Source organism: Helianthus annuus, chromosome 13, assembly GCF_002127325.2.
Source record: "Helianthus annuus cultivar XRQ/B chromosome 13, HanXRQr2.0-SUNRISE, whole genome shotgun sequence".
Lineage (NCBI taxonomy): Eukaryota > Viridiplantae > Streptophyta > Magnoliopsida > Asterales > Asteraceae > Helianthus > Helianthus annuus.
In genome coordinates this window covers 47112019-47137872 of record NC_035445.2, presented here as the reverse complement: position 1 = coordinate 47137872, position 25854 = coordinate 47112019, and the positions used below count along the sequence as shown (strand labels likewise).

General features: G+C 34.2%; 1 protein-coding gene across 3 annotated transcripts; it reads right to left on the bottom strand.

The window, feature by feature from the left end:
• Window positions 1–2428: 2428 nt before the first annotated feature.
• Window positions 2429–14230, bottom strand: LOC110897968 (silicon efflux transporter LSI2). 3 transcript variants are annotated; one of them, XM_022144703.2, is made up of 4 exons: window positions 14131–14230; window positions 4402–5655; window positions 3409–3598; window positions 2429–2851 (listed from the first exon to the last, which is right to left on the bottom strand). In XM_022144703.2, exons 2-4 carry the CDS (start codon window positions 5557–5559, stop codon window positions 2586–2588), a joined length of 1614 nt encoding a protein of 537 aa, XP_022000395.1. In that variant the 5' UTR covers window positions 5560–5655; window positions 14131–14230; the 3' UTR covers window positions 2429–2585. The 3 variants fall into 3 exon arrangements, with proteins under 3 accessions (XP_022000395.1, XP_022000397.1, XP_022000396.1); XM_022144705.2 differs by lacking the exon at window positions 14131–14230 and adding an exon at window positions 6568–6694; XM_022144704.2 differs by lacking the exon at window positions 14131–14230 and adding an exon at window positions 6269–6457.
• Window positions 14231–25854: the final 11624 nt, after the last annotated feature.

Genomic DNA, 25854 nt, shown 5'->3' with positions numbered 1-25854 from the left:
ATACTTCAATATAGAACGCAATGTCGGGTCTTGTCAATGTTTAGTATAAGAGACTACCAACAATTTGTCGATACTAGGTTGGGTTTTTGAGCTCATTATCTTTATCCAAATATCCATTGGCGTCGTCGTTATCTTTTAGTACAACGAATGGAATCTCTAAAACAAATTAATTGTATACTCTTAATGGTGTGGAGCCAGACTTAATCTGTAGGCCTAAAAAGTGCTTGAGTTGGTCTAAATATTTAGTATTGAAGCGGATACTCAAGTTGGCTCATAGTTGGTTCGTTTCCTTCTTCTAATTCTCGGAAATAATTAATTCATCTACATAAACTTCGTTTGTATCTGCCATGGGCGCTTGTGTTTTAAATCCGTTGGTGATGTCTAAATGATCTTCGGCCTAAAGATAGCACTTCTATAAGTTAACTAGGTTGTGTATATTGTTTGGTTTAATTTTTTATACCGACAAAGCCTTGAAATCATGCCATGGAAGAACTCGTGAACTCCTTTTCTTTGGTTTCGTCTATGTTTATGCAATCACAGCCCTGATCGGTTTAGCCTTCAGCCTACAATCGAGCTTATTCCTCTGGCCCCAATTCTCGTTCGATGTTATCATGCAAGTTATTTAACTAAGAGATCAAGAACATCATAAAAACATGAGGTTTGATCACAATGATTGACCTGTTTTCCTTATTTATGTGGAACTGCAAATTACAATAAAGAAAAAATTAACTAACCCAATTACCCAACTCTTAACCCTAATAACATGAATAACAAGGTAGGTAACCTAAAACCTATTCAATTATAAATCCACTAAAATAATAAAACTATTATTTTCAACCTATAAATTAGCAACATTTTGTTGCTTTATGTTATTTAACATATGCATTTAGGAGTTTTTCAAAAAAAATTGCATTTTTCACTTTCAACCCAAAAGTTTTTATCTTTTGCATTTTAACCCCTTTGACTTTTTAACTTTTAACAAAAGCTTTTCATCTTTTGAAATTTAACCCAACACTTTTTTTTTTTTTACTTTCAACTTTGGTCACCCCATACTTTTCATTTCCGTGAGTTTTTCGTTTTACGTTTCTTTCTAAATTTTTCGAGTCAACAAGCCGCAACGTGCATGTTGGGTTCAACATCTTTTCATTTGTTTTTTCCCGTTTGAGAGGCCAATCACAACACGTCTATTTTTCTCCGTTTGACAAGTTCGTCGCAACGTACGGGTTCTAGATTGACTTAGATATTCTTTTCTACGTTTTACGTTTATGTCTTATTTCTCCGCGTTAACACGCAGCAATGGACATGTGTGGTTCAGCGATTTTATGTCTGTTTTTCGTTCTGTGTAATTTTTTACCTTTTTATTTATTTTATTTGTACGAGCTCTTCTGATGTAGGTGGCTGCTAGATATAAATATTATAATATAATAGAATTTTATTATTATACTTAGTTATTGTTATAGGTCAATTTATTTTATCTCACAGTATATGTGTACACACATTTAACATGTTTAATTGTTTTATTAATCTGGTTTTTCTTCGATTACGAGCATTCGTTCATAAAAAAAATTGCAAAATACGAAGTTGTGTTTGATTGTTTTTCTTGATATTCTTGTATAAGTTTCACTAAAAACGGGGTTATGTTAGAAATAGAGTCTTTATATTGTATCATAAGCTAAATCAAGTGTCGGCGTTATAGCGGTACTGTGGCGAGTGAAACCCATAACGATCGGACAACAACCATCCCAGTATCTAGTATCTGTATTATTGGATATACTATGAAGTATATACGCTTTGAAACCATTTAGTTTATTTAATTTGATTTTTGTTCAATAACTCGCGTTCATTATTATTATTATTATTATTATTATTATTATTATTATTATTATTATTTGTAAAATTGAATACCGAATGTGTTCAATAATTTTTTTCTCGCTGCTTTTGTAAAAACTTTGTTGAAAACAGAGTTTATTTTTTAAAATAGTACCATGACGAATCAAGCTCATACCAGTATAGTTATCGGAACTGACTGATATTCATTTTCATTGTTTTCAATGTAAAACACAATTTTTTAGACATGTCATAACTTTAAATAGAATATTGGTACCACAATACGTAACGAACCCAAGCGGTACCGACCGAATTCTCCTCCATGCGTAATGAACCGAACAGATACTGACCAAATTTCCACCGCATCACGCGGAGAAATTCAACTAGTTATTATTATTACTAACTATAATGCGAACTTTGTGAACATTGATTGCTGTCAAATGTTCTTTATTTTTTATTTTTCATTTACACCCCCTTAGACTTTATATAATATACACTTATAACCTTTTTTGTTTTTTACTACCAACTAGAGAACTCCGGTAGTCCTACTAGTTAACTACAAAAAACAACTCTGAGTGAATTACACGAATCCACCCCATGGTTTGGTCCAAATTACGAACTTCATAAATTTCTTAACTGATTCAATCTTACACATACTTTAAAACCAAATACATATAACACAATTCTAGTGATCCTTCTTGAAAATCTCTTTACAGAGAAGTGACCGGAAATGCTGAAAATCTTGATCTTAATTATATTTATGCCCTAATAAGTGTCAAGCCAATAGCTGTAACTATAATAGTAGAAGGAACACCAAACTTAAGATGAGCCCAAAACGTAAGATTGTAGCCACAGTGTTGAGCCCTGCGAGCTTGTTCACACACGATCAGGTTAGCGGCTGACCCGAGTAGTGACAGATTCCCGGCTACAGTGCTCACCCAGGCCAATATCAGCCATGCTTTTCTCTCTTTTTCTGGTGATATAGTAGCAGCCGCTGCTGCCACCCTTGATCCAAGCAACAATACTGAAAATAAAATAAAATATCTGAATAAACCTCTTTTGTTAAAATAACTTACTATTATAACAAAATAAAAATATACTTTAATGAAATGATTAATTGTATATATAAAACTTGAATGATTTACTATAACAAACTGGATTTTATCTGGAACAATCTTCTTATGAGTTTAATCACCATCTAAACATTTGCCATTTGTGAAACATTATGCTCTAGAAAATAATGTAATATATTTATTTATTTATTACTATTACTTTTATACTTTTATTATCATATATTATAAATATGTAATTTGATGAACATGCTACAGGATTTCATCAATTGTCATTTTGTGAAGCATACATATTTTTTAGAGATAGATGCTACGTGCCCCACCACATGCATAATTCTGAGAGTATAGACCCAAAGTTTTGATTTAGTGAATGAGTGTCAAAATTGGGATATTCGAGATTGCTTATTTATTTGTTTTAGACGGAATAAACACTGTTTGTAGATAAACATTTTCAAATAAACAATCCCAAACACCCTATAATGTTAGTATAGGATCAGGATAGAAAGAGTACCTGTTGGCACATTCGAAGCCAGATTTGATAGAACAACTATCACAATTGCAAGAACCGCCACACCACTAACTTTATCAATTTCGGCATAAGGTTCCATAAAGTCCCATATTGCACTCGGGATTCCTGTTCTATTGAAGCCTTCAACGGTGACAAACATCCCGCAAAAGAATACCAATAGTGAATAAGAAACCTGGGTGATAAAATGAATACAAGTCTTAGTTTTTGCTACAAAATAAATACGTAGAGAAAAACAACTGAGTTTTGTTACATAATGCATTTATTATCTTGAAAAAGCTTTCTATTTATATCTTATTGAATGTTATATATATAATTTTTTTAAAACAAGAAATATAGAGACCAAGTATAAAATAAATCTAACTTATTTCAGAAAATTTTATTAAATTCTATGTCAATTTATGTACATGATGCATTAAATTTTGATACCTACCAATGCCATAACCTCCTCAAAAGATAAAGACTAATACTTATGAAACGTCTTCTTTCATCAATATAAATAAAAGTGTGAATGAAGACTTAACAAATATAGTATATGAAAAAATACTAGTTTGGTTATGATAAAACTTATGTCATAATAAACGTAAGATAAAATAAGCATGTTCAAACGTATATTTAAATTTACATGTAACGAATATATATTAATAGCACTTCAAATAAAAGTTAAGGAAAAATAATAAACGAAAGTATCACATCATTGTGTAGGTGGTTAATTAATATTATTTAATATAGTAGGTGGAAATGGAATAAGCAAAAAGAATGGTTTAATTAGAAAAAGAAGCTAGCAAAATGGCATAAAGTAGTTTTTAGTGTTGCATAAAATCTATTAGAATATTTTATTGTTATTACTAAACAATAATACATTTGTTTATCATAGTTAAGACAGTTTATTTATAGAAAAAACTATTCAACAAAAACTGTTTGTGACCGACTCTGATATGCCACTTTTAGAATCCAAATGTTTGAATAGAGGTATACCTTTTCTAAGCATGGTCTAGCATCCTTGAAATCAAGAACCACAAGAGCCATTGCAGCTGTAATGGCAGTCCATGACATGTTTAGTTCTGCCAGAAAAGAAACCAACATTCCTACTGTAATAACATAAACTCCTATCTTCCATAATATCAACTTCCATTTAGCAGACTTCTCATCAATATCCTCCAAACCCAAATCAGAACTCTCTTTCGCGAACCCGTTCATGGATGGAGTCTTTGAACCAACTTTTTCATCATTCTTCTGCAATGATCCGTTTTCCAAAACATCTTTCGTGCCATTTACATCTTTTAAAATTTCATTGTCACCGGAACCAAGTACGCGGTTCCTAAGAGTATTAGCATCTATGTGTCCACTAACACTTGGAAGGCTGTGACTATTCATGGCTTCATGATAAGCATTAAGATCATGAGAATTTTCTGAAGTAAGATGTGACATTGTAGCCGGCGAAAACCTATGCGAATTAACATCTTCTTCGGGGGTTACCTCCATTGGAGGTTCTTCTTCATCCTTCTGAACAGATAACACCTTCCAAAACATGCATAAAAGAATCAAAGCATTTACACAAATGCCCACCAGCATTGCTGCCACAATCCCAAACAAGAATTTCCCAAATGGTATCTTGCTTTGAACTGCTATAACCAAATTTTGAGGGTTACCAATCGGTGTAGCAGCCGATCCAATATTTGCACTTGAAGCAAGTGCTAATAGGAAAGGATGGGGTGGGAGGTTTTGTTGTCTAGCAATTTTGAGTACAAACTCAGTTAACACAACACATGACGTGTCGTTGGTGAAAAAAGCACTCGAAATTGCGGAAATTAAGCAGATTCGACAAAGCAAATCTTTAGGTCCTTTGCTTTTCCATGATAGCAACTTACCTAAGTATTTGAACATATCAGCTCTTTCAAGATAAACACTTACAACCATTGTCCCAAACAGAAGACCAAGAATTGGAAGATCGATAGATTCATACGCTTGATCAGGTGTTAAGACTTGAAAAAGAACCATGAGCATGGCACCAAGTAGTGACCCTGCTGTTCTTCCAATGGGCATGAAAGGGACAGCAGGAAAAACAGCCAAAACCCAAAATACACCAAACGCAATCGAGCCTAGAACCACTTTGATAGTAGGAGCCATAGCCATGGTTAGAATCCCACAATTATTCAACACCCAATTCTCTTGTCAAACGTTAATAATCCTCCTTAAACAATAGTCCTCTTCACATGAGAAAAGAATCACCTAACATCATACAAATGAACCATTAGGAACTAATTATTGGTAAATCATGTATTACAACCAATCAAGTTAAGAAACTAAGTGGCAACTTTTGAACATATTAACAAAATTATAAGCATCATCACATGATCCAAATTGTATCTTATAGAAGATTTCTATCAAACAATGGAGTCAGTGGCGAAGCTTGACACTGAAGACGGGGGGTCGAAAACGTATACCCAAAAACTTCTATACGAAAACTACATATATAACACTACTAAGCGAAAAGTTGGGGGTCGGGCGCCCCCGGCCCCTCTTAAGCTACGCCCCTGAATGGAGTGAAATCCATACATGAGAGAAGAATCACCCTAACATCATGCAAATGAACACTTACCAATTTATGAGTAAATCATGCATCACAACCAATCAAATTCAGCAACTAATTACCAACTTTTCAACATATTCACAAAACACTATAAAATATTAAGATCAATGCACTTAGAACATCTCCGGAACACAAAAACAACCTCGATCAACGTAATCTACGAACAAAAAAACATTCAGAATAGCATGATACTAAACCGAATATTTTTAATTCGATCGATTATGATCCAAAGAACGTAAAACTATTACAGACCTTGAAGAAGCTTGGTTGATGGAGCAGAAAGGTGTGAATCTAATCAGTCAAAGAAGAAGACTAATAAAGAAGAATTTGTGTGTAGAGACAAATTATGGTTCGAAGTTCTTGAGATTTGAAAGGTGGACCTCAGAAGATTAGTCACCATGTGTTTTGTAGGTAAAAGAGAGAGACACATGGACAGATGGTGAAGCAAACAGATTGACAGCTTTTCATGACTACGTCAATAACAAACAAAATAACGAACGAGGCATGCTTTCATTTATTGAACAAACATGTGTAACGAAATTTTCACTAACCAGGTTATGAACAATTCACTGGTTTGTACGAGAATAACGGCCATTTTTAGCAAAACTCATGAAGCCAATATAAGAAAGCAGAAGTTGGTTAACTTACACAAAATAATCTAATATATAGTTTTAGAGTTTCGTACCTCTTAATTTTTGAAAGGGAATTTGTTAGAGAAAGAAAAAGAAAAGGCAATACACACTTGCTTGCATAAATGCGGTCACATTCTTAGGTTTTAAAGAAAAAAGAAACCCTTATACATTCGTATTAATACGGTTAGGTACCCATACTATGTGGTCACATTCTTAGGTTTTAAAAGCATTCAGATTATATACATTATTTTCATCTCTATAATTACAATAAAAATCACTATATTTCTCTCGTATTTTTAATTAAATAATATTTTTTATACCTTTATCATTATCTTTTCTCTTTCATCTACTCATAACCATTTTCTAAAAATTTTAAAAAAATTATAGAGATGAACGATGTTTTTTCATATTCACTCATAATCTCTCATAACCACTATTTATAATATGAAAGACTCTATGGCACAGAATTTGGTGGACAGGATGTGAATGCTTTCAAGAAAAAGAAACCCTTATACTTTCGTATTAATACGTTTAGGTCCCTATAGTTTTCTTTGTTGATATGCTCACATAGATCCCTCCTAAATGTTTTGTTTTCACATCGTTGTTATGCTTGTAAACAAATGGAACGGATACAAATGAGGTGTGTTCGTGTTCGTTTGTTTAACTATAACCAAATAAAAAATTAACGTTTAAATAACTAGGTTTTTTGTTCGTGTTTGTTCATTATAAATGAACGTGTGCATGCAGCATGTTGGTTTTCAGTTGTATTGGAAGAATGGACAATATTGGAAGGAAAATAAGTAGAAGTTGCTTAACTTAACTTTAACAAAAACTTCTAATATATAATATTAAAGTTTCTTACCTAATAGTTTTTGAAAGGGAATTTGTAATAATAATAAAAAGAAAGAAAAGAAAAAGCACTCATACACACTCTCACATAAATGCGGTCACATTCTTATAGATATATTTTTCTATATAGCCCTTATACTTTCGTATCAATAAGGTTAAGTCCCTATACTCTATCTATATGTTAATTATTTTAATGTTCCAAAGCTATGCTTTTCTTTAGCAATATATGAGCGACTAAATTTAACACACAGTTTTTACGAATAAAATGGTAACTACTGATTTAAACATCCAAAATAAAACAAAGTGTTGTCATATATAGATTTATATTAAGAGAGTATTAGTGTTGTGGATTAATTAAATTTATTGTTAGACCGCTCGTAATGGGGCGTGTTTTATAAAAAATTTTCGAAGAAAACATCCAATAACGCCCGTTCGCCACCGGCGTTTTTGGGCGTTATTTTGGAGAAATTTGTATTTCGCGTTTTTTAAATAACGTTTCGATGGGGGTTGACTGGCCAATCACAAACTAGCAACGGCTAGTAACGGCTACTTTAAATTTTTTATTATTTTTTTAACCTTTTACCTATATATATATATAAACTCCTTCAAATTTAAACATCAAAATTCTCTCAAAAACTCTCTCAAAAACACTACCATTTTATAAAAATTGATGGATTCCCTAGTTCTTCATCCACGGTAAATTTTTACTACAAAGAGTTTTTTGCGGATGACGATGATTCCACCAATGAGGAGGTCGAGCAAGAGGAGGTTACGAGTGCTTGTCAACTAGCGGTGAGATATGTGAAGCACTGTCGCCGCCCCGAACCAGAAATTAAAAAAAGAGGTTATATTGAATGAGACCGACGCGCGACACACGATCGTTTGATGAAAGATTATTTTGATGAGGCGCCGACATTTTCGAACCCAGAAATTTTTAGGCGTCGTTTCCGAATGAGTAAGCGGTTGTTTCTACGCATAGTCGACGACTTGGAAGCCAACTACGATTAATTTAAACAAAAAGCGGATGCGAGAGGGGCACTTGGATTTACCAGTATCCAAAAGTGTACGTCGACGCTACGAGTCCTTGCTTATGGAAACACAACCGACATCAACGACGAGTATTTAAAAATGGCCGAGAAAACAACGCGAGACACCTTGGAGCATTTTTGTCTTGGTAAAATTCCTATACTTTACTATAATGTTTACTATTTTTTTTGAAGCTTATGTTTGTGTATGTTTTTTTTATAAAGATATTATTGATTTGTATGGTGCGCGTTATCTTAGAACGCCCACATGGGATGACATTCAAAAGATCTACGAGGTACATTCGACGGAGCATGGTTTGCCTGGTATGATCGGGAGCTTGGATTGCATGCATTGGTGTTGGGATAACTGCCCGACCGCATGGCGAGGCCAACACACACGGGGTGACCAAAAATGACCCACTGTTATTTTTCAGGCGGTTGCCTCACAGGACCTTTGGGTTTGGTCGGCTTACTTTGGCGTGGTCGGGTCATGCAATGATATAAATGTGTTTGAACAATCTCCGTTGTTAGAGGACTGGATTTCTGGCAGAGCTCCAAAAGCGTCGTTTTACGCAAATGGAAACTACTACCCTCATGGATATTATTTGTGCGACGGAATTTATCCTAGGTATTCAATTGTCGTGAAAACGTTTAGTGATCCTATTGATGAAAAAAGAGCATACTTTAAAAAGGTTCAAGAGTCTTCACGAAAAGACATTGAGAGATGCTTTGGGGTTCTAAAACAACGATTGCAATATTTGATAAATCCTTGTCGTGCATGGACCAAGCAAAAAATGAGAGATGCTATGTACGCTTGTATAATCATGCACAACATGATTTTGGAAGACAAAGGAAAGACGATATGCCAGAATTATGTGACAGAAGCCGTTCAAGAGGAGCATCCACAGGCGTCAATGGAAGAAAGAGTGAATAATGCGCGAGAGTTGCGTTACGAACCGTACCATTCCGCGTTAACGGTTGATTTGGTACAACGCGCATGGTCGGTTCGGTATGTACCACCTGGGGGTGAAGAAGAAACGGAGGACGAGGAAGATGAAGTTGGCGAGGGTGAAGAAAGTGAAGACGAAAACTAATGTATTTTTTTTAATTTAGTCGGATTTTTTTTTATTTCTAGTATTGTATTTTTTTGAATTTAATGAAGTATTTTAAGTTTTTAATTAAAAAAAATAATTGTTTGATGATTGGAAGGGGCGTTATTGGCCATTATTCCTACTACGCCACTTTTGCAATAACGCTCAATAATGCCCCTATGCTGACTGGACTGCCGCGTGTCGTAAAACGCCCAAGGGTAGAGGCATTATTCACTAAACCACTACACATGATCTTACATTACAATCACGTCACTGTCATATATAAACTTTACCGTTAACTAAATACTCATTAACAATGTGTTGTAAATTCACTAAATCAAAAAAAAAAAACAAAATAAAAAAATGTGTTTGATTTGGATTAGGGTGGACCCATCATCATCCCCACCTTCTTCTCATTCACAGCGCCAACCCATTTACTAAAGCTCCATTAACTAGAGTCATTAACGGAGTGGGTGGTGTTGAGCCCATTAATAGGTGTTATGACACTCCTCTATTAATCTACAACGTATAGTCTGCAATTGAATTACCTCGCATTCCCGCCTATCTCTTTTATTGCAATTATATGTTTCTCTTAGTTTTTATAAAATATAGTGGGTAAATTTAAAATACTAATTAAAATATCAGATCTATAGCTTTAACATAATATGAGACTGAAATGATTTTAGTGTTGTCATGTGCCTTGATTTGTATATTTTTTAAATGAGTTTATTTTTATGTGGCTTGATTTGTATATTTTTTAAATGAATGTATATTTTTATACAGCTAAGTATAAAAAAGCTAGTCTATCAAAACGTGTGTGAACCCCACCAAAATCATCCGTACGTTTTTATTATAAACCTTTATCCTAAAAATAAAAATAAAAATTCAAACCACAACTTACAAATCAGTATCAATAAATATGATTTTCATGAGTACTAAATTTGATTCATACCGGTTTTCATTGTATGAAAGATAATGCTTCACCCGATTGTGGTTTCTTAAATCATATTAAATATTATTTATTTTAAAATTATTATTATTGCTTAATGTATCATATCTTTTTTAAACAAGTATTGTCTCAAATGATAGCGTTACACGAATATTTGTTAGATTGTGTTAGCTTTATAAAATTGTTTTTGTTTTCTAGAATGAACTAAAGAAGAACATCAACTTTAAACACATATTGGCATTATTAATCATTCAAGAATACTTACAAATTTACAAATCACGAATTTTCAGGAATACTTACAAATTTACAAATCACAAATTATTAACAACCGAATAAGATTACAAAATTAAGTTCAAAGTCGTAGGGCATTTAATTCTAATGAAGATTTCTACTTGATTAATTTTAGTTTGATTTCAACGGTAATTTTTTACAACTGTGAAAACTTGTTAACGCAAAATTTATAAGACCTCATCATTGATATCTTAAGCAAGAAAATCATGCAACTTGCGTTGGACACATGACTTTCAAGAGGCTAAAGGCGATAAATAATTAAATATTTGGTCTTATACTCTTTTTACGTTAATAATGCTCCTAATATATGGTTTTATTAGTAAACTATGAATGAGTTAATGACATTATATGGGAAAATATGTAGGTCTTTTACACCGACTAAAATGTACAGAGCTAACTGTATTTTGAACAAGAGTTAGTTTACATGTAAGAAAGAAAAAAAAAAATAAGATTACCAAATTAAATATTTCAAATTTGTTACATTTTGATATATCGAATTCATTTTATAGTATTAAAACATATTCATGTAATAATATATGAGTTTAAATCTTTCAGTGGTGCAATAATTAGTTTCTCCCATGTTAATTATATTTTCTAAAGTATATGAGTTTAAAACTTTCTTTGGTGCAATAATTAATTTTTCCCATGTTATATTTTCTAAAGTATAATATTTAATTTAACTCAAACTTTTAAGTTTTAATGAAGAAGATGGTAATTCAAAGTCTGTTCAAAATGTCTCTAATAAATGATTTATGATAAGCAAAAGTTGTATTCACGGAGAAATAAGCAAATTAGGGTGAAGAGAGTGGTTACCTATTTAGAATTGGTAAACTATCCATTCATTCAATCAGACACTGTCATGTTAATTTATCTAAATTGTTTATCTAGTGCTTAAAAACGTTGGCGGTGGTTTACCTAATAGGGTTTAGGTAAACTATTTAAAAAAATGAGTGATTGGTTGAGAAAAAATGGACCCCACAACACACCCTCTCTCTCCCCCTTTCCCTCCCTCTCACCGAGTCAGTAAAGGTTCACCGATCATCCATATTCACCGAGCCGTAAACACAGACGGCGGCGGTGTTACCGCTTCATAAACCGCCTTACCGTTGTGTTTACCGCACCACTCCGTTCACCCTTAGAGTTATATAGACAATTGAATATTATTTCCAATCATGTGGGGTTAGCCTACTTATTAGAGTTAATTGCCTCTTGAATGAGAGATGTTCAAATCTAATATTTACCATTAAAAAATATATTAATGTATATTTTTATACATCAACTATCCATGGACATTTGCCATAAACCCTCATCTTAAGCCCACAACCATACAAAAATACTTTTGCACATAAGTCAATAGTATAATTAAATATGCTTTTCAAGATTTATTATTAAACTTGATTCATGCCGGTCCTCACATCTACGCATTACATGGAACATAACGTTCACGCAACTCAGTCTCAGGGTGGTTTACTAATCATCATCATAACTTTATATTCTTGTTATTGCTATGGTTATTATTATTGTCCCGGGTTGAATAATTAGAGTTGTTTATCGAATAATTTTTTTACAAGCTTAAAATATCTTGTTCATAGTAATTAATAATCAATCCGTTTATAAATTGTTTAACATTTGAATTATTTTCGAAGTATGAGACATTTTTTTGTAACATAATTCCGAAATATTATTATCATTATAAATATAAATCTAATATACAAAATTTTATAAAAAAATGTTTTTGATTTAACTCAAAAATATCATTATCGTTAAAGATTTTAAATTAAAGATAAATTTAAAGTAATGGTGAATTTTGTAGGAATGTTTAAAAGATCTAATCTAACCTTAATTATTGGTCAACTTAAAAATACATTTGGTAAGGCACATATTAAGATAAAAATTTTAAAATAAACAATGTTATTATTCTATTATTTTAACCTGATTTAAACAATAATAAGTTTCCTATACCAATAAAAATCTGATAGACAATTTTTTATTACAATTTCATAAATATCACAACAAATCTTATTTTGATTTGTCAGACTCCACAAACATGATAAAAGTTATGTTAAAGAATAATATCAATTATTTAAATATGATACAAAGTACAAACATATTTTTTAGGAATTATATGATGTTGATACGTAACATTTTTTGGAATCCCTTATCAAAAGTAAAATAATACTGTTATTATTATTATTATTATTATTATTATTATTATTATTATTATTGTTATTATTATTGTTATTATTCAAATTATTATTTTTCTTATTATTATTATTATTATTATTATTATTATTATTATTATTATTATTATTATTATTATTATTATTATTATTATTATTATTATTATGATGATGATGATGATGATGATGATGATGATGATGATGATGATGATGATGATGATGATGATGATGATGATGATGATGATGATGATGATGATGATGATGATGATGATATCATCAAATGATAGTAATACACGGGATATTTGTTAAGAACGTGATCGTTATGAAATTGTTTATGTTTTCTAGAATGAACTGATGAATGACATTATATTGGCTTTATTAATCATTCAATAAAACTTACAAAATCACGAATTATTAAAAACAAAGCAAGATTACAAAATTATATTCAAAGTTGTAGAGCTCTGAATTCAGTAAAGATTTTTCTGAATAATGTTAGTTTGATTTCAGAGATAGTTTGCTTTAATCATGAGAATTCGTTATCGTAGAAGTCATCAGACTTCATCATTACTTTGCTAACCAATAGGATAAGATAAAATGCAATATATGTTGGACATGAGACTTTCAAATTTCAAGAGAGTTAAGAGTCAGAAAACCAACGAAAACTAGATTCGATTCGAATATAATACATAAAACTTAAACGATACCACATACACCGCCTCCTAGAACTTTAGAAATAGTTATGATTTTAAATTAAGCGTTTATGACATACGTAAGTTTATGTTCTTGAGCAATATGAATTTAGATTTAAAAGACAAAAAAGTCTATAAAAATTATATCATGTTTGTAGCTAAAACCTAAAAACCCTATCTATCTTTTAGTTTTAATAAAGTAAACAGGTAAAAATGTTTAACTAAACAAAATATATCTTATAATCATAAATATTACACAAAAATCATTCAGATTTATGAGCAAACTTTTCAGGCTACTGTTAATTGGAAATACACACAACAAAGTTTATGTGGACCCCAGTGTGTCCATGTCAGCATTTTTTTCATCACTAGGGGAATATTATAAAAGTTTAGAAAGAATACACGTACCAAAAGATCGATAGAGAGACTACTGCATGCTGGTAAATAGATCCGAGTTATATATTGAGATATTATTTGAAGTGAATAAATAGAACTCGAGTGTTCAGTTTAAAGTAAGATGCATGGAAAAGGTGGTTGATAGCAAACTTATATAGGCATAAGTTTCAGAAAGTGAAGCGAAGTGTGTGTCTAAAATAAAGAACCATTGGTGGTTTCTTCATCATCTTTACACTATATCAAATAAAAATGTGATTAATAATCAAGTAGCTAGCTATAGGATCTCTCTATCTACTTTTTATCTGACTGCTAGCTACCTCTTATTGGCCATACTTTTAATGGAATTCGTTAGAATGTGAGATGTACGGACGAAAATTAGGTCACATCTAAGACCACTCGTAGTGGAAAGGTCAAGTGTACTGTTGTACAAAAAGCTCGCAGCTTAGAGCTCGCTCGGATTTAGTTTGGAAAAAGCTTGCTCGATATGGTTTGGTTTGAAACGTAGCCGAGCCGGCTCGGCTCGGTAAGAAAACGAGCCTAGCTCGGCTCGGCTCGGCTCGTAACGAGCCAAATCGGCTCGGTTTGGCTCGCTTTTTAGCTCGGCTCGGCTTATCTTGGATTATTTTACTTTTAATGTATTTTATTTTTATATACATTATAATATATTACAAAAAACTTTATTATTTACATGTAAATATGATTGTAATTGTATATCTATGACATATTTGAAGGTGGATGACCATGCTAATAAACTTATATTGTATCTCGTTGAAATTTGAAACTTATTTTGTGTTGTTGAACTTGATTTTCGCTTGTAATGTATTAGGATGTACTCATTTTGGATATGCTCTTCCAAACTATCGAATAATATTTTAGATTATTGAACTTTGAGAGCTATGTATTAATTTTTCTTTTTTAACTTCGAGCCAAGTCGAGCCGAGCCAGCTCGGTTTAAAACCAAGCCGAGCCCAGCTTAGATTTGCAGCTCGGTTTTAAATGCGAGCCGAGCCGAGCCGGCTCGGTTTATAATCGAGCCGAGCTTGCCCTAGCTCGGCTCGGCTCGGCTCATGAACAGCCCTAGTCAAGTGGCATGGTCTTGCCACTTCACGCCCAATCACCCGTATTGGAGTAACGGTGAAAATGCCGAAGTTTGATGGAGTTTTTAAAATTTGACCGTTGATCCACTAATAGAAAAAAAGAAATTTATGTTTCCGTTTATTATTTACCTTTTTCACCTATTTAAACCCCACTCAACCCATTTTTTATACTATCTTTTTCACCTATTTTAACCCCACTCAACTCATTTTTTATACACAATTTTATAACCTCCCACTCTTACTTTTTATAAAAACATACTATGTATCAATTATGTCCCCCTTTTGGTGTTCCGTCCCGGCCAACCAACCCATATTCGTATCGTCCGAACACCACCTAACCACTACCAACCTATAGTTACCAAGATTGCAATCCGAATACGATAGGGGGGGGTACACGCAACTATTAAACATGCCGGAGACACAAGCCGAGCGCGATCCCGAGGCCTCTCAATGTGGAAGACGCTCGCATAAAAAAAGAGGCTACTGCTTCTCATGCGAAAAAAGACCTACCAACCTTGGACAGAAGACGAGGAGTACAAGCTCGCACGGGCTTAGCCTGACATCTCAGAGGATCAATATAAATGATAAATGTCATAGGTTTCAAGAGTTTTTCCAATATATGAAGGACAATTGGGGTAGCGGTCAAAGCGATGCAAATATATTAACAAAAGCGTTGGGGAGCTTCTGCGTGGAAGTCCTAAGTTTCAAGTGGTTTCACATACTTGAAGTGTTGGGAGCTTCTACATGGAAGTCCAAAGTGGAGAGAGTCATGGAGTATTTGGAGAGAAACATCGAGTATTTGTCTAAACCGATAGAGCACCTCCAAGGAGACGCCTTGCTCCTAGCTCAAATGCATAGGCAACAAATCTGTGATAAATACAAACTTTAGAGCTTTACTTTTTTAAGCATTCGCATGTTTTTTTAGTACTTTTGCATGTTTTGTCTTAATTTTTTAGTATTTTAATTAATGTTAATGTAATTTTTCTACTTAATGAAATATTATTTATTTTAATTTCAAAATAACAATGGAATTAAAATAAATAATTGGGTGTAATGATTGAACGGGGGGTTATGGGGCATTATACAACTATACTACCTTCTAACTTCAAGCCCGAAAACGCCTCTTGCTATCTGGGATGCCACCTGTCGCATAACGCCCAAGGGAGGGGCTTGATCTTTAAGCCCCACTACACATGATCTAACTAAGTAAATCTATTCCGGTTTTGGCTAAGTGGTAAAAGGCATATAAATAAATGAACCGAACATTTATAAATTGTGTGTGAACTATAAAATGAGAAATTCATTATGTTCGTTTATTTAATAAATTAACGAACATAAACAAAAATTTTGTTCGTTTATTAAACAAACTAAAATGAACCCACGTTTTGTTCGTTCATATATGTTCATGAATATCCATTTATGTTCGTTCATTCATGTTTTTTTTATTTACGTTCGTTATGTTCATTTAAATTATAATAAACACATAAGTAGTTATATTTGTGTAAATATAAACCAAAAAAGCTTTCTAACTACTTATATAAATATAATTATTTAGTAATTTGACTTTCTAATAAGGAGAATTGGTTTTTTAAATGGAACTTGTGGTAAATGATCACTAAATAAATAAAACTAATTACTTATTTAGATGTGTTTTGGAATGAATTGTGATGTATAAGTCTTTTGTTTGCCTTTATTAATACATGTTTGTTTGTATTTGTTCAATCATGTTCATTATTCATTTAGAGTAAAGTACAGTTTCAGTCCCTGGGGTTTACACCCAATCACATTTTCAACCCTCATTTGAAAAAATTCAACACTCCGGTCTCTGTGGTTGTCAATTATTCGCAATCAAGTCCCTCCCACTAACGACCATTAGTTGAACATTGGGATTTAGGTGAAAAGACCTTAATGCTCTTTAGAGACCGAAAATGCAAATCGAAACATCTAGTATGACCGGGACCCCAAATATCTTTAAGCTGAAAAGATGCCCAAGCTTTCCTATCAATTCTCCGATTTGGAAACTCCGGAGTCACCCCAGATATTCCGGTGATGTCCAAGAATAAACCAAATCCACTCACCTTGTTTCCAAATATTCACGAATCAGTCTTGTACAATACTGGAAATAAAACGTGTTTTTGGCAACCTATATTTCGCTAATAGTAATAAAAAACTCAATCGGATCTTTTTCTTCTTTGCACAAATCTTGGCGATTCATTCCAGTTTTGTGTGTGTCGGTGCGAATCTGTACTTATAGTGAACCCCCAGTCGACATCCAAAACCCTAATCAGCCTTAATTCACTTTCAATTGATTGTTACCGAAATTTTGCGTCGAATCAGAGACTCACCGGAATCATTCACCACTGGCTATCTTCTAAACTCCTTTGTTTCTTTACAACCGGTAAGATTTCGTGATGCTTTTTACTCATTTCTCCATCTTAGATTTGATGATATGAAGATGGAGATGAACATGATACGGAGATGAAGATGATATGATGTAGAGGTGGTCCAGTGATAATGATGTTGGTGGTTGAAGGTTGTTGTGGTGGAGGTGTTGGTGGTTGAAGGTGGCTATGGTGGGGGTCTTGGTGGAAGATGGAAGGATTGAAAGGTGCAAATTGAGGCTTTCAAGGGGATGGTATTTGTTATAAGGGTTTACAAGATACAAAATTATCGTATTGCCCTTCATTTTCAAAGTAAAAGGACATAAATGCCCAAGTTAACTAACATTTAACTAACAAAAGTTTGGCACAGGGACTTGATTGCAAGCAATTGACAACCACAGGGACTAGAGTGTTGAATTTTTTTTTTTCAAATGAGGTCTGAAAGTGTGATTGGGTGTAAACCCCAGGGAATGAAATTGTACTTTACTCTTTCATTTATGTTTATTTGTGTTCGTTTATGTATGTTCAATTATTTTTATTCAGTTATGTTCGTTCAAGTCTGTTTGTTTACATTCGCGAACTATTCATTTAGGTTTTGAACGAACGAACATGAAAATGCTCATTTTCTTAATGAACGAAACGAACAAAAACAATTTATTCTATTGTATTTTATTATTCGTGTTCGGTTAGAGCTAAATGAACGAGTACGAATTGAACATGGTCACATTCGTATTTGTTAGGTTCCTTTACAAGGCAAGGTAATGGCTCTTCCCTCTTAGGAGTAGATCAAGTTTCAATTTCTGGCATTGGATAGAATAACATTAATTTGGTCAAATTTAAGAGTATGATTAGAGTAACATTCAGTCTTAAAACTAATAAGTGAATCTATTTAAATTACAATTGCATTAATCATATAAACATTATTAAGGTGTTGTTGGTTTTTAAGAGGCAAAATGTCTACAGTCTGCGGACCACATCTGCAGACATCTGTAAAAGAAGAGGCGAATCAAACCTCTGTATTCTGCAAGAAGAAGGCTGTTTGTTTATTAACGTATGTAGACTTCTAAAATAAACTGGCGGTGTACTACAGACAGTGGTGATTGGTGGTTGTGGACGGTGGTGCTGGACGGTGGTGGTGGGTAGTAGACGTGGACGAGGACGGTGGGTAGTGGTGGTGGACAGTGGTGGTGGGTGGTGGACGTGGACGGTGGGTGGTGGTGGACCGTGGTGGTGTTTAACCCTATGCAGACCTTAGAATATTTTAGAAGTGGTTGAGCCAAGTCTGTACCAAGAAAAGCTCACAGAAACGTTTTTTAATGAAACGTCTTCCGAAAAAAACAAACAGTCTTTAGATGACAATGTCTCTGCGTGGTCTGTGTGGCGCAAACAGAAGAGGTTATGCAGATCTTTTTTAGAAAAACAAACACCACCTAACTTTCATTAAGAAATGCTAAAGTAGGGATGAAAAAACTAGAGCCTAATAAGAATACCTGAAACATCTGGGTCGGGTACTGAGACAGGTATTCAGTATGAAACCCGGTATGGGATTGAAAAATGTCCTAATCTATTTATTTTTTTATTGTATAGGTAAACTTATATATATAGATTGTAATATAAGTTAATGTGGCCTAGTGATCTAATGGTATGGTATTTTTTTCTACAAAAATGGTGTGGGTTCAAATCTATAAAACTGCAAAGTTAGATGGAAGTTAGGTGTACAAAAATGTTGTTTAATATAAAAATTGTAGTATAAGAGATTTTAAGGTGTATAAAGAAATCCATTTACAAGTGTAACACCTCGCAAAATCATGTCCCATAGAATAAAGACACGTGTCATGAACTTTAAACGTGTAATGAATTGATTTCGAGGGACTAAAGTTGACAAACGAATAAAGTATGTGTGTAGAAGGATCCAAAGTATCAACATTTGAAAATTTTGCCTTTCAACGAACCTACATGATGCTTATACTCTTAAACGAATAAATTGTGAAACGTATGAAGCCGTTTACGAAAGAAAATAAAAGTTTACAAGATGCGAGGGTTAAATGTGTCAACATATTAAATTACTACCTCTGAGTGACATTTTAATGAACCCAGGGCTTTGTAACGATTAATTATACTCTCAAGAATAAGTGACAAAAATTTCATGAGGTTTCGATATCGTTTGAGATAAATACGTTAACTTTCATAAATAAAGGGTTAAAAGCGTCAACGAGGCAAAACTTGTGTTTTCGGTTACCCTAGGGGTGGCGCTGCGCCACACCAAAAGCCCTCTGCCGTTGCGCAATGCGACAGCCTAAAACGGATAGAAATCCTGCACAGGTGCAGGTTCAGCAGTGTTTCTTCTCCAATCGAGCTTTAACTTGAAAACTAGGGTTGTTTGATGGTTTTAAAAACCACTTAGACACTTGTGAACATCAGAATTCACCTGGGGACACTTGTAATGATCTAAAGAAGGCTCCATGCACTATATAAAGGCCCTTGATGCAGCCACAATCTTTGCTCATTCAAGTTTTTCACTCATTCTCAATTGCTCAAGCTTTGGAGCATTCTCTAGAGCATCCTGATCATTAAGGAAGCTCTTTAAGTTCAAATTTTCGTGCTAAGGACTCTTGTAAGTGTTCTTGGCTCCTATACTTTAGTTCTTATTAGTCTAAGGACCGAAAGTCAAAGATAGCGTAATTCTGCTTTGACTAATAGTATAATCACTAACGGTCCAGCCATTATTCGAATTGAAAGTGGCTATGTGTTGGTAATTATGTTGGTGTTAAACCCTTAAAAGGGCACCTTCTAATTATCACGTTATCTCAGTCAATTGTCGGGTCAAACTACTTAACAAAAAAGTCAAACGAGTCAGTTTTTGCAAAATAAATCATAACTGATAATGTAAAAGCTATAAAATGCATTTTATCGCTCAAATAACTTGGTAAATAATATAAGAACATTTTTAGGCTTGTTCAACCCGACAATTCTGAGTTTAGGCTCGGTTCACAACCGAAAGTCGCAAAAGTAAACTTTTTCTTTGACTTTCAGTTCTGACCCGATTTAGCTTAGTTTAGTCATGCCTTAGGATTCGTTTGTGACCATGTTATATGTTAGTATAATTCTCTGAAGTTATACTACATGGTCCCTTTGAAATCAGAGATTTCCTGCATGTTCCGTTATTTGCTTAAAATTGACCATTATGCCCTTTTGTTATTAAAAAAAGATTTTTGAAAATGTGAGAGGACAAAAAGTTTTATTACTGACATATAAGTATGTCACAAAAATTTGACACCAGTTTATGGTCTAAAATTAAAGTTATGCAAGATATCGTAAAACAAGACTTTTTGTTAATTAAATTGCATTTTTGGCATAAATCATATTTAAACACAATTCTTGGCACCAAACTTGCTACCCACTGTTATGATTTAATATTTAGGGCTTTTTGGAAATTTTTGTCAAATTTTATACTTATCATAACATAGAGTTCTAGCATGGACTCGGTAACTGACGATAATGCCCTTTTCGCTAATAAAATGAGCTTTACACATCATTTACATGTCAGACCTTTTTCTACTGATTTTATATATTAAATAAAATATTTAAGCAGTTAAGACTTATCAAAATCTCAAATTTCCTTAAACATCCCAAGTATCGTCAATTGCCGACTTTTATGCGAATTAGGCGCATAGTATGGTTTAAAACCATATTTAGCACCTAAGACTTGTTACCTACTGATTTTAAAAATAAATTTTTATACTTTAACAGTAAGTATAAATCTTGAACTCGGATTTTCAATTTAACCTTAAAAGCATATGTGAAATGACCAAAATGCCCTACGGTGCATAGTTTGGCCGTAAATGATTAAACACACATATGTATGATATCTTGCTGATATAACAACATAAATAAATATTTTTACAGAATGTTTTAGACCAAAACCTCAGTTTATGTTTAAACCTCTCTTATAAGCTTTAAAATGACCAAAATACCATTTCGGGACTTAAATTGGTCTTAAATTCATTTGGAGCATAATTGTTGATATCCTATTGATATCACAACATATTTTAAGCATAATAACTATTGGAACTTGTATATGACTCATCCATTTACCCGTTATGCATATAAGCGTTCGGTACGGTTTATGCAACTAGTTTGCATGAATTAGCCGAATCGGGTAAAACTTTATCGTTTTTACTTCAAAATCCAGAATATCTTTAGTTTACCCATTATATACAAGTCGTCATACTTTTCGGGTCTAAATTACATTCCAATCCGGTCACCGCTTAATCTAGCGTTTCGTGCCGTAAACTTTTCTTTAAACTAACCGGTCTAAGTTTATAACCTAAATAAGACTCGTTAGGAATCTAATCGTGACAACCGGTAATTAACGGCTCCTAATTACGCGATTAACAAACATTAGGATGATAATAAGTAGTGTTTAAGATGCAAATTAACTTAATTAGGCCTTTGGAGTGCCTAGAAACAGCTAACCGGCTTTAGAGGGCGTGAACGGTGGTTTACGGAAAAATCTGCTAAATATTAAGCAACAACGAACTGATGCCGTACAAAATAATGACAACGCCGACAAGTATGAATGTTACACGAATATTTTCTGTTTATGAAATTAATTTTGTGAATTTATTGGGCTTCCGTGCGACACAAATGCAAACGTGAACTAAAAACGCGATGGTAGGAAACGCATCGGCAACGAAACGGAAGCGACGGAGACGCCTGTCACCTTCAGAATTTATATTTTACGCTATATGTAGCTCTGTAATGAAATTTTAGTAACTACAGTCGAAACCGGATCAGAAAACGAATAAAAACGGCAACAACACGGTTTTACGCGATTTTTACCGTGATTGACGTACGTACACGACAACCGGCTACCGGCGTACATTTTACGGGATTTCGGCTATAAAATTATACGTCATTATATTTTATAGAGCATGGGTGTGTTAAACGTGGGGACTGGAGTTGTGGGCCTTGGGCCCAAGCCCAAAACCCACCACACTAACCTGCTTATAAATAGGAGCTTAGCCCCCTTTTAATTCTCATTCCCTCATAACAAAATACAGACTTTAAGTCTGTCTCTCCCCTCTCTCGAGCTATACATATACAAACCAGAAAATACACACACAAACTCACCTCACTTTCCTCTCTCTCTTCCGTTTTTTGTCCGGCGACTGGAGATCGGAGCTCCGGCGCCCCGTTCTTCTCCGACGAGACATCTCTGACGTCACACACACCATCCTTATACCCCCTCCAGGTGATGTTCTGATGGCGGAGAACCATCGCCGTACGGCGGTGGCACGGCAGTGAAATAAGAAGAGACAGAGAGACAGGAGAGAGAGAAAGGCGATGAGAGAGAGATAGAGGAGAGAGAGAACCCGACGGTGGTGGTGAGCGACGTCGGTGGCAGAGGCGGTCGGTGTCTCGGACCGGTGGTTTGTGTCTCGATCCGGCCGTAGGTGTCTCAGACCGGTGGTTCGTGTCTCGGTCCGGCGGTAGGTGTCTCGATCCGATGGTTCGTGTCTTTATCCGACGAGTTCGTGGTAAGGCCGTTCTTTTTTTTCGTCTCCTATCTATTTTGAGGTTAAAGGATGATGTTGTTGCTGATTTGTTGAAGATGATGATGTGCTTAATCGGCTGATGGTTTTGTTCGGGTCAGTTCACGGCCTGTTTCGGTTCGGGTCCTGCGGCACAGTTCGGCTCGGGTAACTGCTTGGAGTCTCGGGTCAGATATAGACCTCGGTCAAAACCGAGTCAACTCGGGTCAACAAATACAACTCAGTCAACCACACAGCAGACTCGGTTCAAGGTTCAAGTTTCGTGGTTTGGTTCGGCTAACTCGCTCAACCCAGCCGGTCAACTCAGTTGACTCGGTCAACTTAGTCAACGCCTCGATGCGAAGAATGGTAACGGTTTAACGATCGAGATTAATTATGTTGTTTTTCTAGTTTCAATCTTACGTAAAAATGAGCTCGAACCTATGACAACCCTCACTAAACCAGGTATCCGTACGATTTAATTAATTATTAATTGCTGCTTAATTACTGTGCTTAACTGAAATTGCTGATGAACTGCTACTTGATTTCTAGTACTTGTATATTCCTGCATCATACTTTACATACTGTCACTACATTATTTACATGTTGTACTCTAGTGACAAACATGATGCACAAAAGCACAGTAGCATTAGAACGGATAACCTATTGAACATGCTGACGAAGCCAGCATCAGGCAGACACTGCCTCTAAGGCCTGTATGAGCCAGAAATATTTTACTGCACCCATAGTGAGTGTAGGGATACAAGGGTCGTAGAACTGCGTCTCTAGGAATAAGATATAATGACTGGATGTGCCTAAAACATACTCTAAGCACAAGCCACAGCACTTTTATTAACATACTAGCTTCTGGCTAACTAATAAAGTGCCAAAACATGAGGAAAATATTCCTAACACTTTGAGAAATAAGTTGTGTCACTAAAAATATTATTAACGACACTTTAAAGCTTATTTAAGCACTTTAACGGATTTCTATCCAACCGAACAACCGGACTATACCCGGAGCATAAAAATATTGACATTAACAATATTGGTCTTTTTCTGAGCCAGTTAGGGTCCCTGAATACCCTAACACCCGCATTAGAACGCATCACACCACTAACCGAGTTAACCCCTAAATCTAACCTACTTAACTAAACTTTAATCCAACTAAACTTGTTGGAATCGAACTAGACCCCCCCCTCATGTAACCGGCCCCAACTAGGGGGAAACACCATGGTACACATCTTGATTATTTAATTGTTTGTTGCCTAATATCTTGAAGACATAGTAACCAAAGGATTAAGGGACTTGCTTTTGTCTATAAATACCTTGTAATTGCATGAGAGTTCATTCACAAAATTCATCACAACCAAAACTCTCTCTCTCTTGCCTCCATAGCTACGGCCGAACACCCCCCTTGGTACCCACCCATTTTCGGCTCTTGATCCATTCATTCCAACATCATACAAGTGTTCAAGGTCACGCATAAGGAGTCTTGGAGCTAACAGAAGGCGAAGGACCTCGTTATCTTGCTTTTATCCACCACTTCTTCGCATAGATTCTTCCCTAGCCCCGAGCTAGAGGTATAACACTTAAAACTCATACTTGAACTAATCTAAGGTGGTTAATAAGATTTGTAACGGTTAAAAGTCGGAAACTTGCATTTTGAATCTTTAAAGTCTACTAAATACATGAATCTTGTTGGTTAAAAGCTTAATAATTGTGTAAAAGTTGTAGTATTTGTAAGTTGTGATTATTTAGGCCCGATCTACGTTATGGTAGCTCGGATCACCATTTAACCCGGTTTGGTTAAGATTATGAATCTTGACATAAGCTTGTCTTGAACGGTACAAGGGTTAAAAGGTGAAACTCTACCACACGAGAAACATGAACTTGTGTAAAAGTATTTTTACTTGTAAAATAGTGTTTAAAACTAGCAGATCTACGTATCTGCAAGTGGTATTTTCAAAGGACCAAGTGTCGAGAAAATCATGTTTTCTAAAAGTCGGATAACACACTAACAAGCATGATTTTTACAAACCACAAGTGTATAAACACTTGTGAAATGAAAAGTTTCGACAAAATAACGATCTTTGTAAAAGATGACGGGAAGTTGTAAAGATGGATTTATTCTAAAAACGAGGTTTTTACGAGATTAAACTGTTTTATACAAAGATCCACAAAATATAACGGGATCTACACTATAGTTTCCGGAAAAACTACAAGTTCATGTGATCATGCGATTTACATACTTGTCGACTAGTTTGATGTGTCAGAAATTGTTTGATTGAATCAAGAAGTTGTTGAAATTATTTTGTAAAAGAAAATGATACGCTTGAAAGCGTGGCCACCTCCAGTTACAGGGGAAACTCTGGCGAAATTTTTTTCTAAGAACCTAACACTTAGAATTATTTACAAGTGTTAGAATTATTTTTGATATGTTTTCCAAATATATTTCGCCACGACTTTATTTACAAATATTCGGAGGTGGGATTTTCACAAAACTAAACGTTATAAATATTTATTCGGTAAATATATTTTCACAACATTGTTTATGATTATTTTGTGAAAATACGTAAATATTATTTTTAGAGTAAAAATAATATTTCGAACGATAACAGATCCGAAATAATACAAACGCTTTCACGATAAACATATAAGTTACAACGGTAATTATTATTACCACACGATTACTAAAAGGTAGCTTACTCATTATACGGAAAT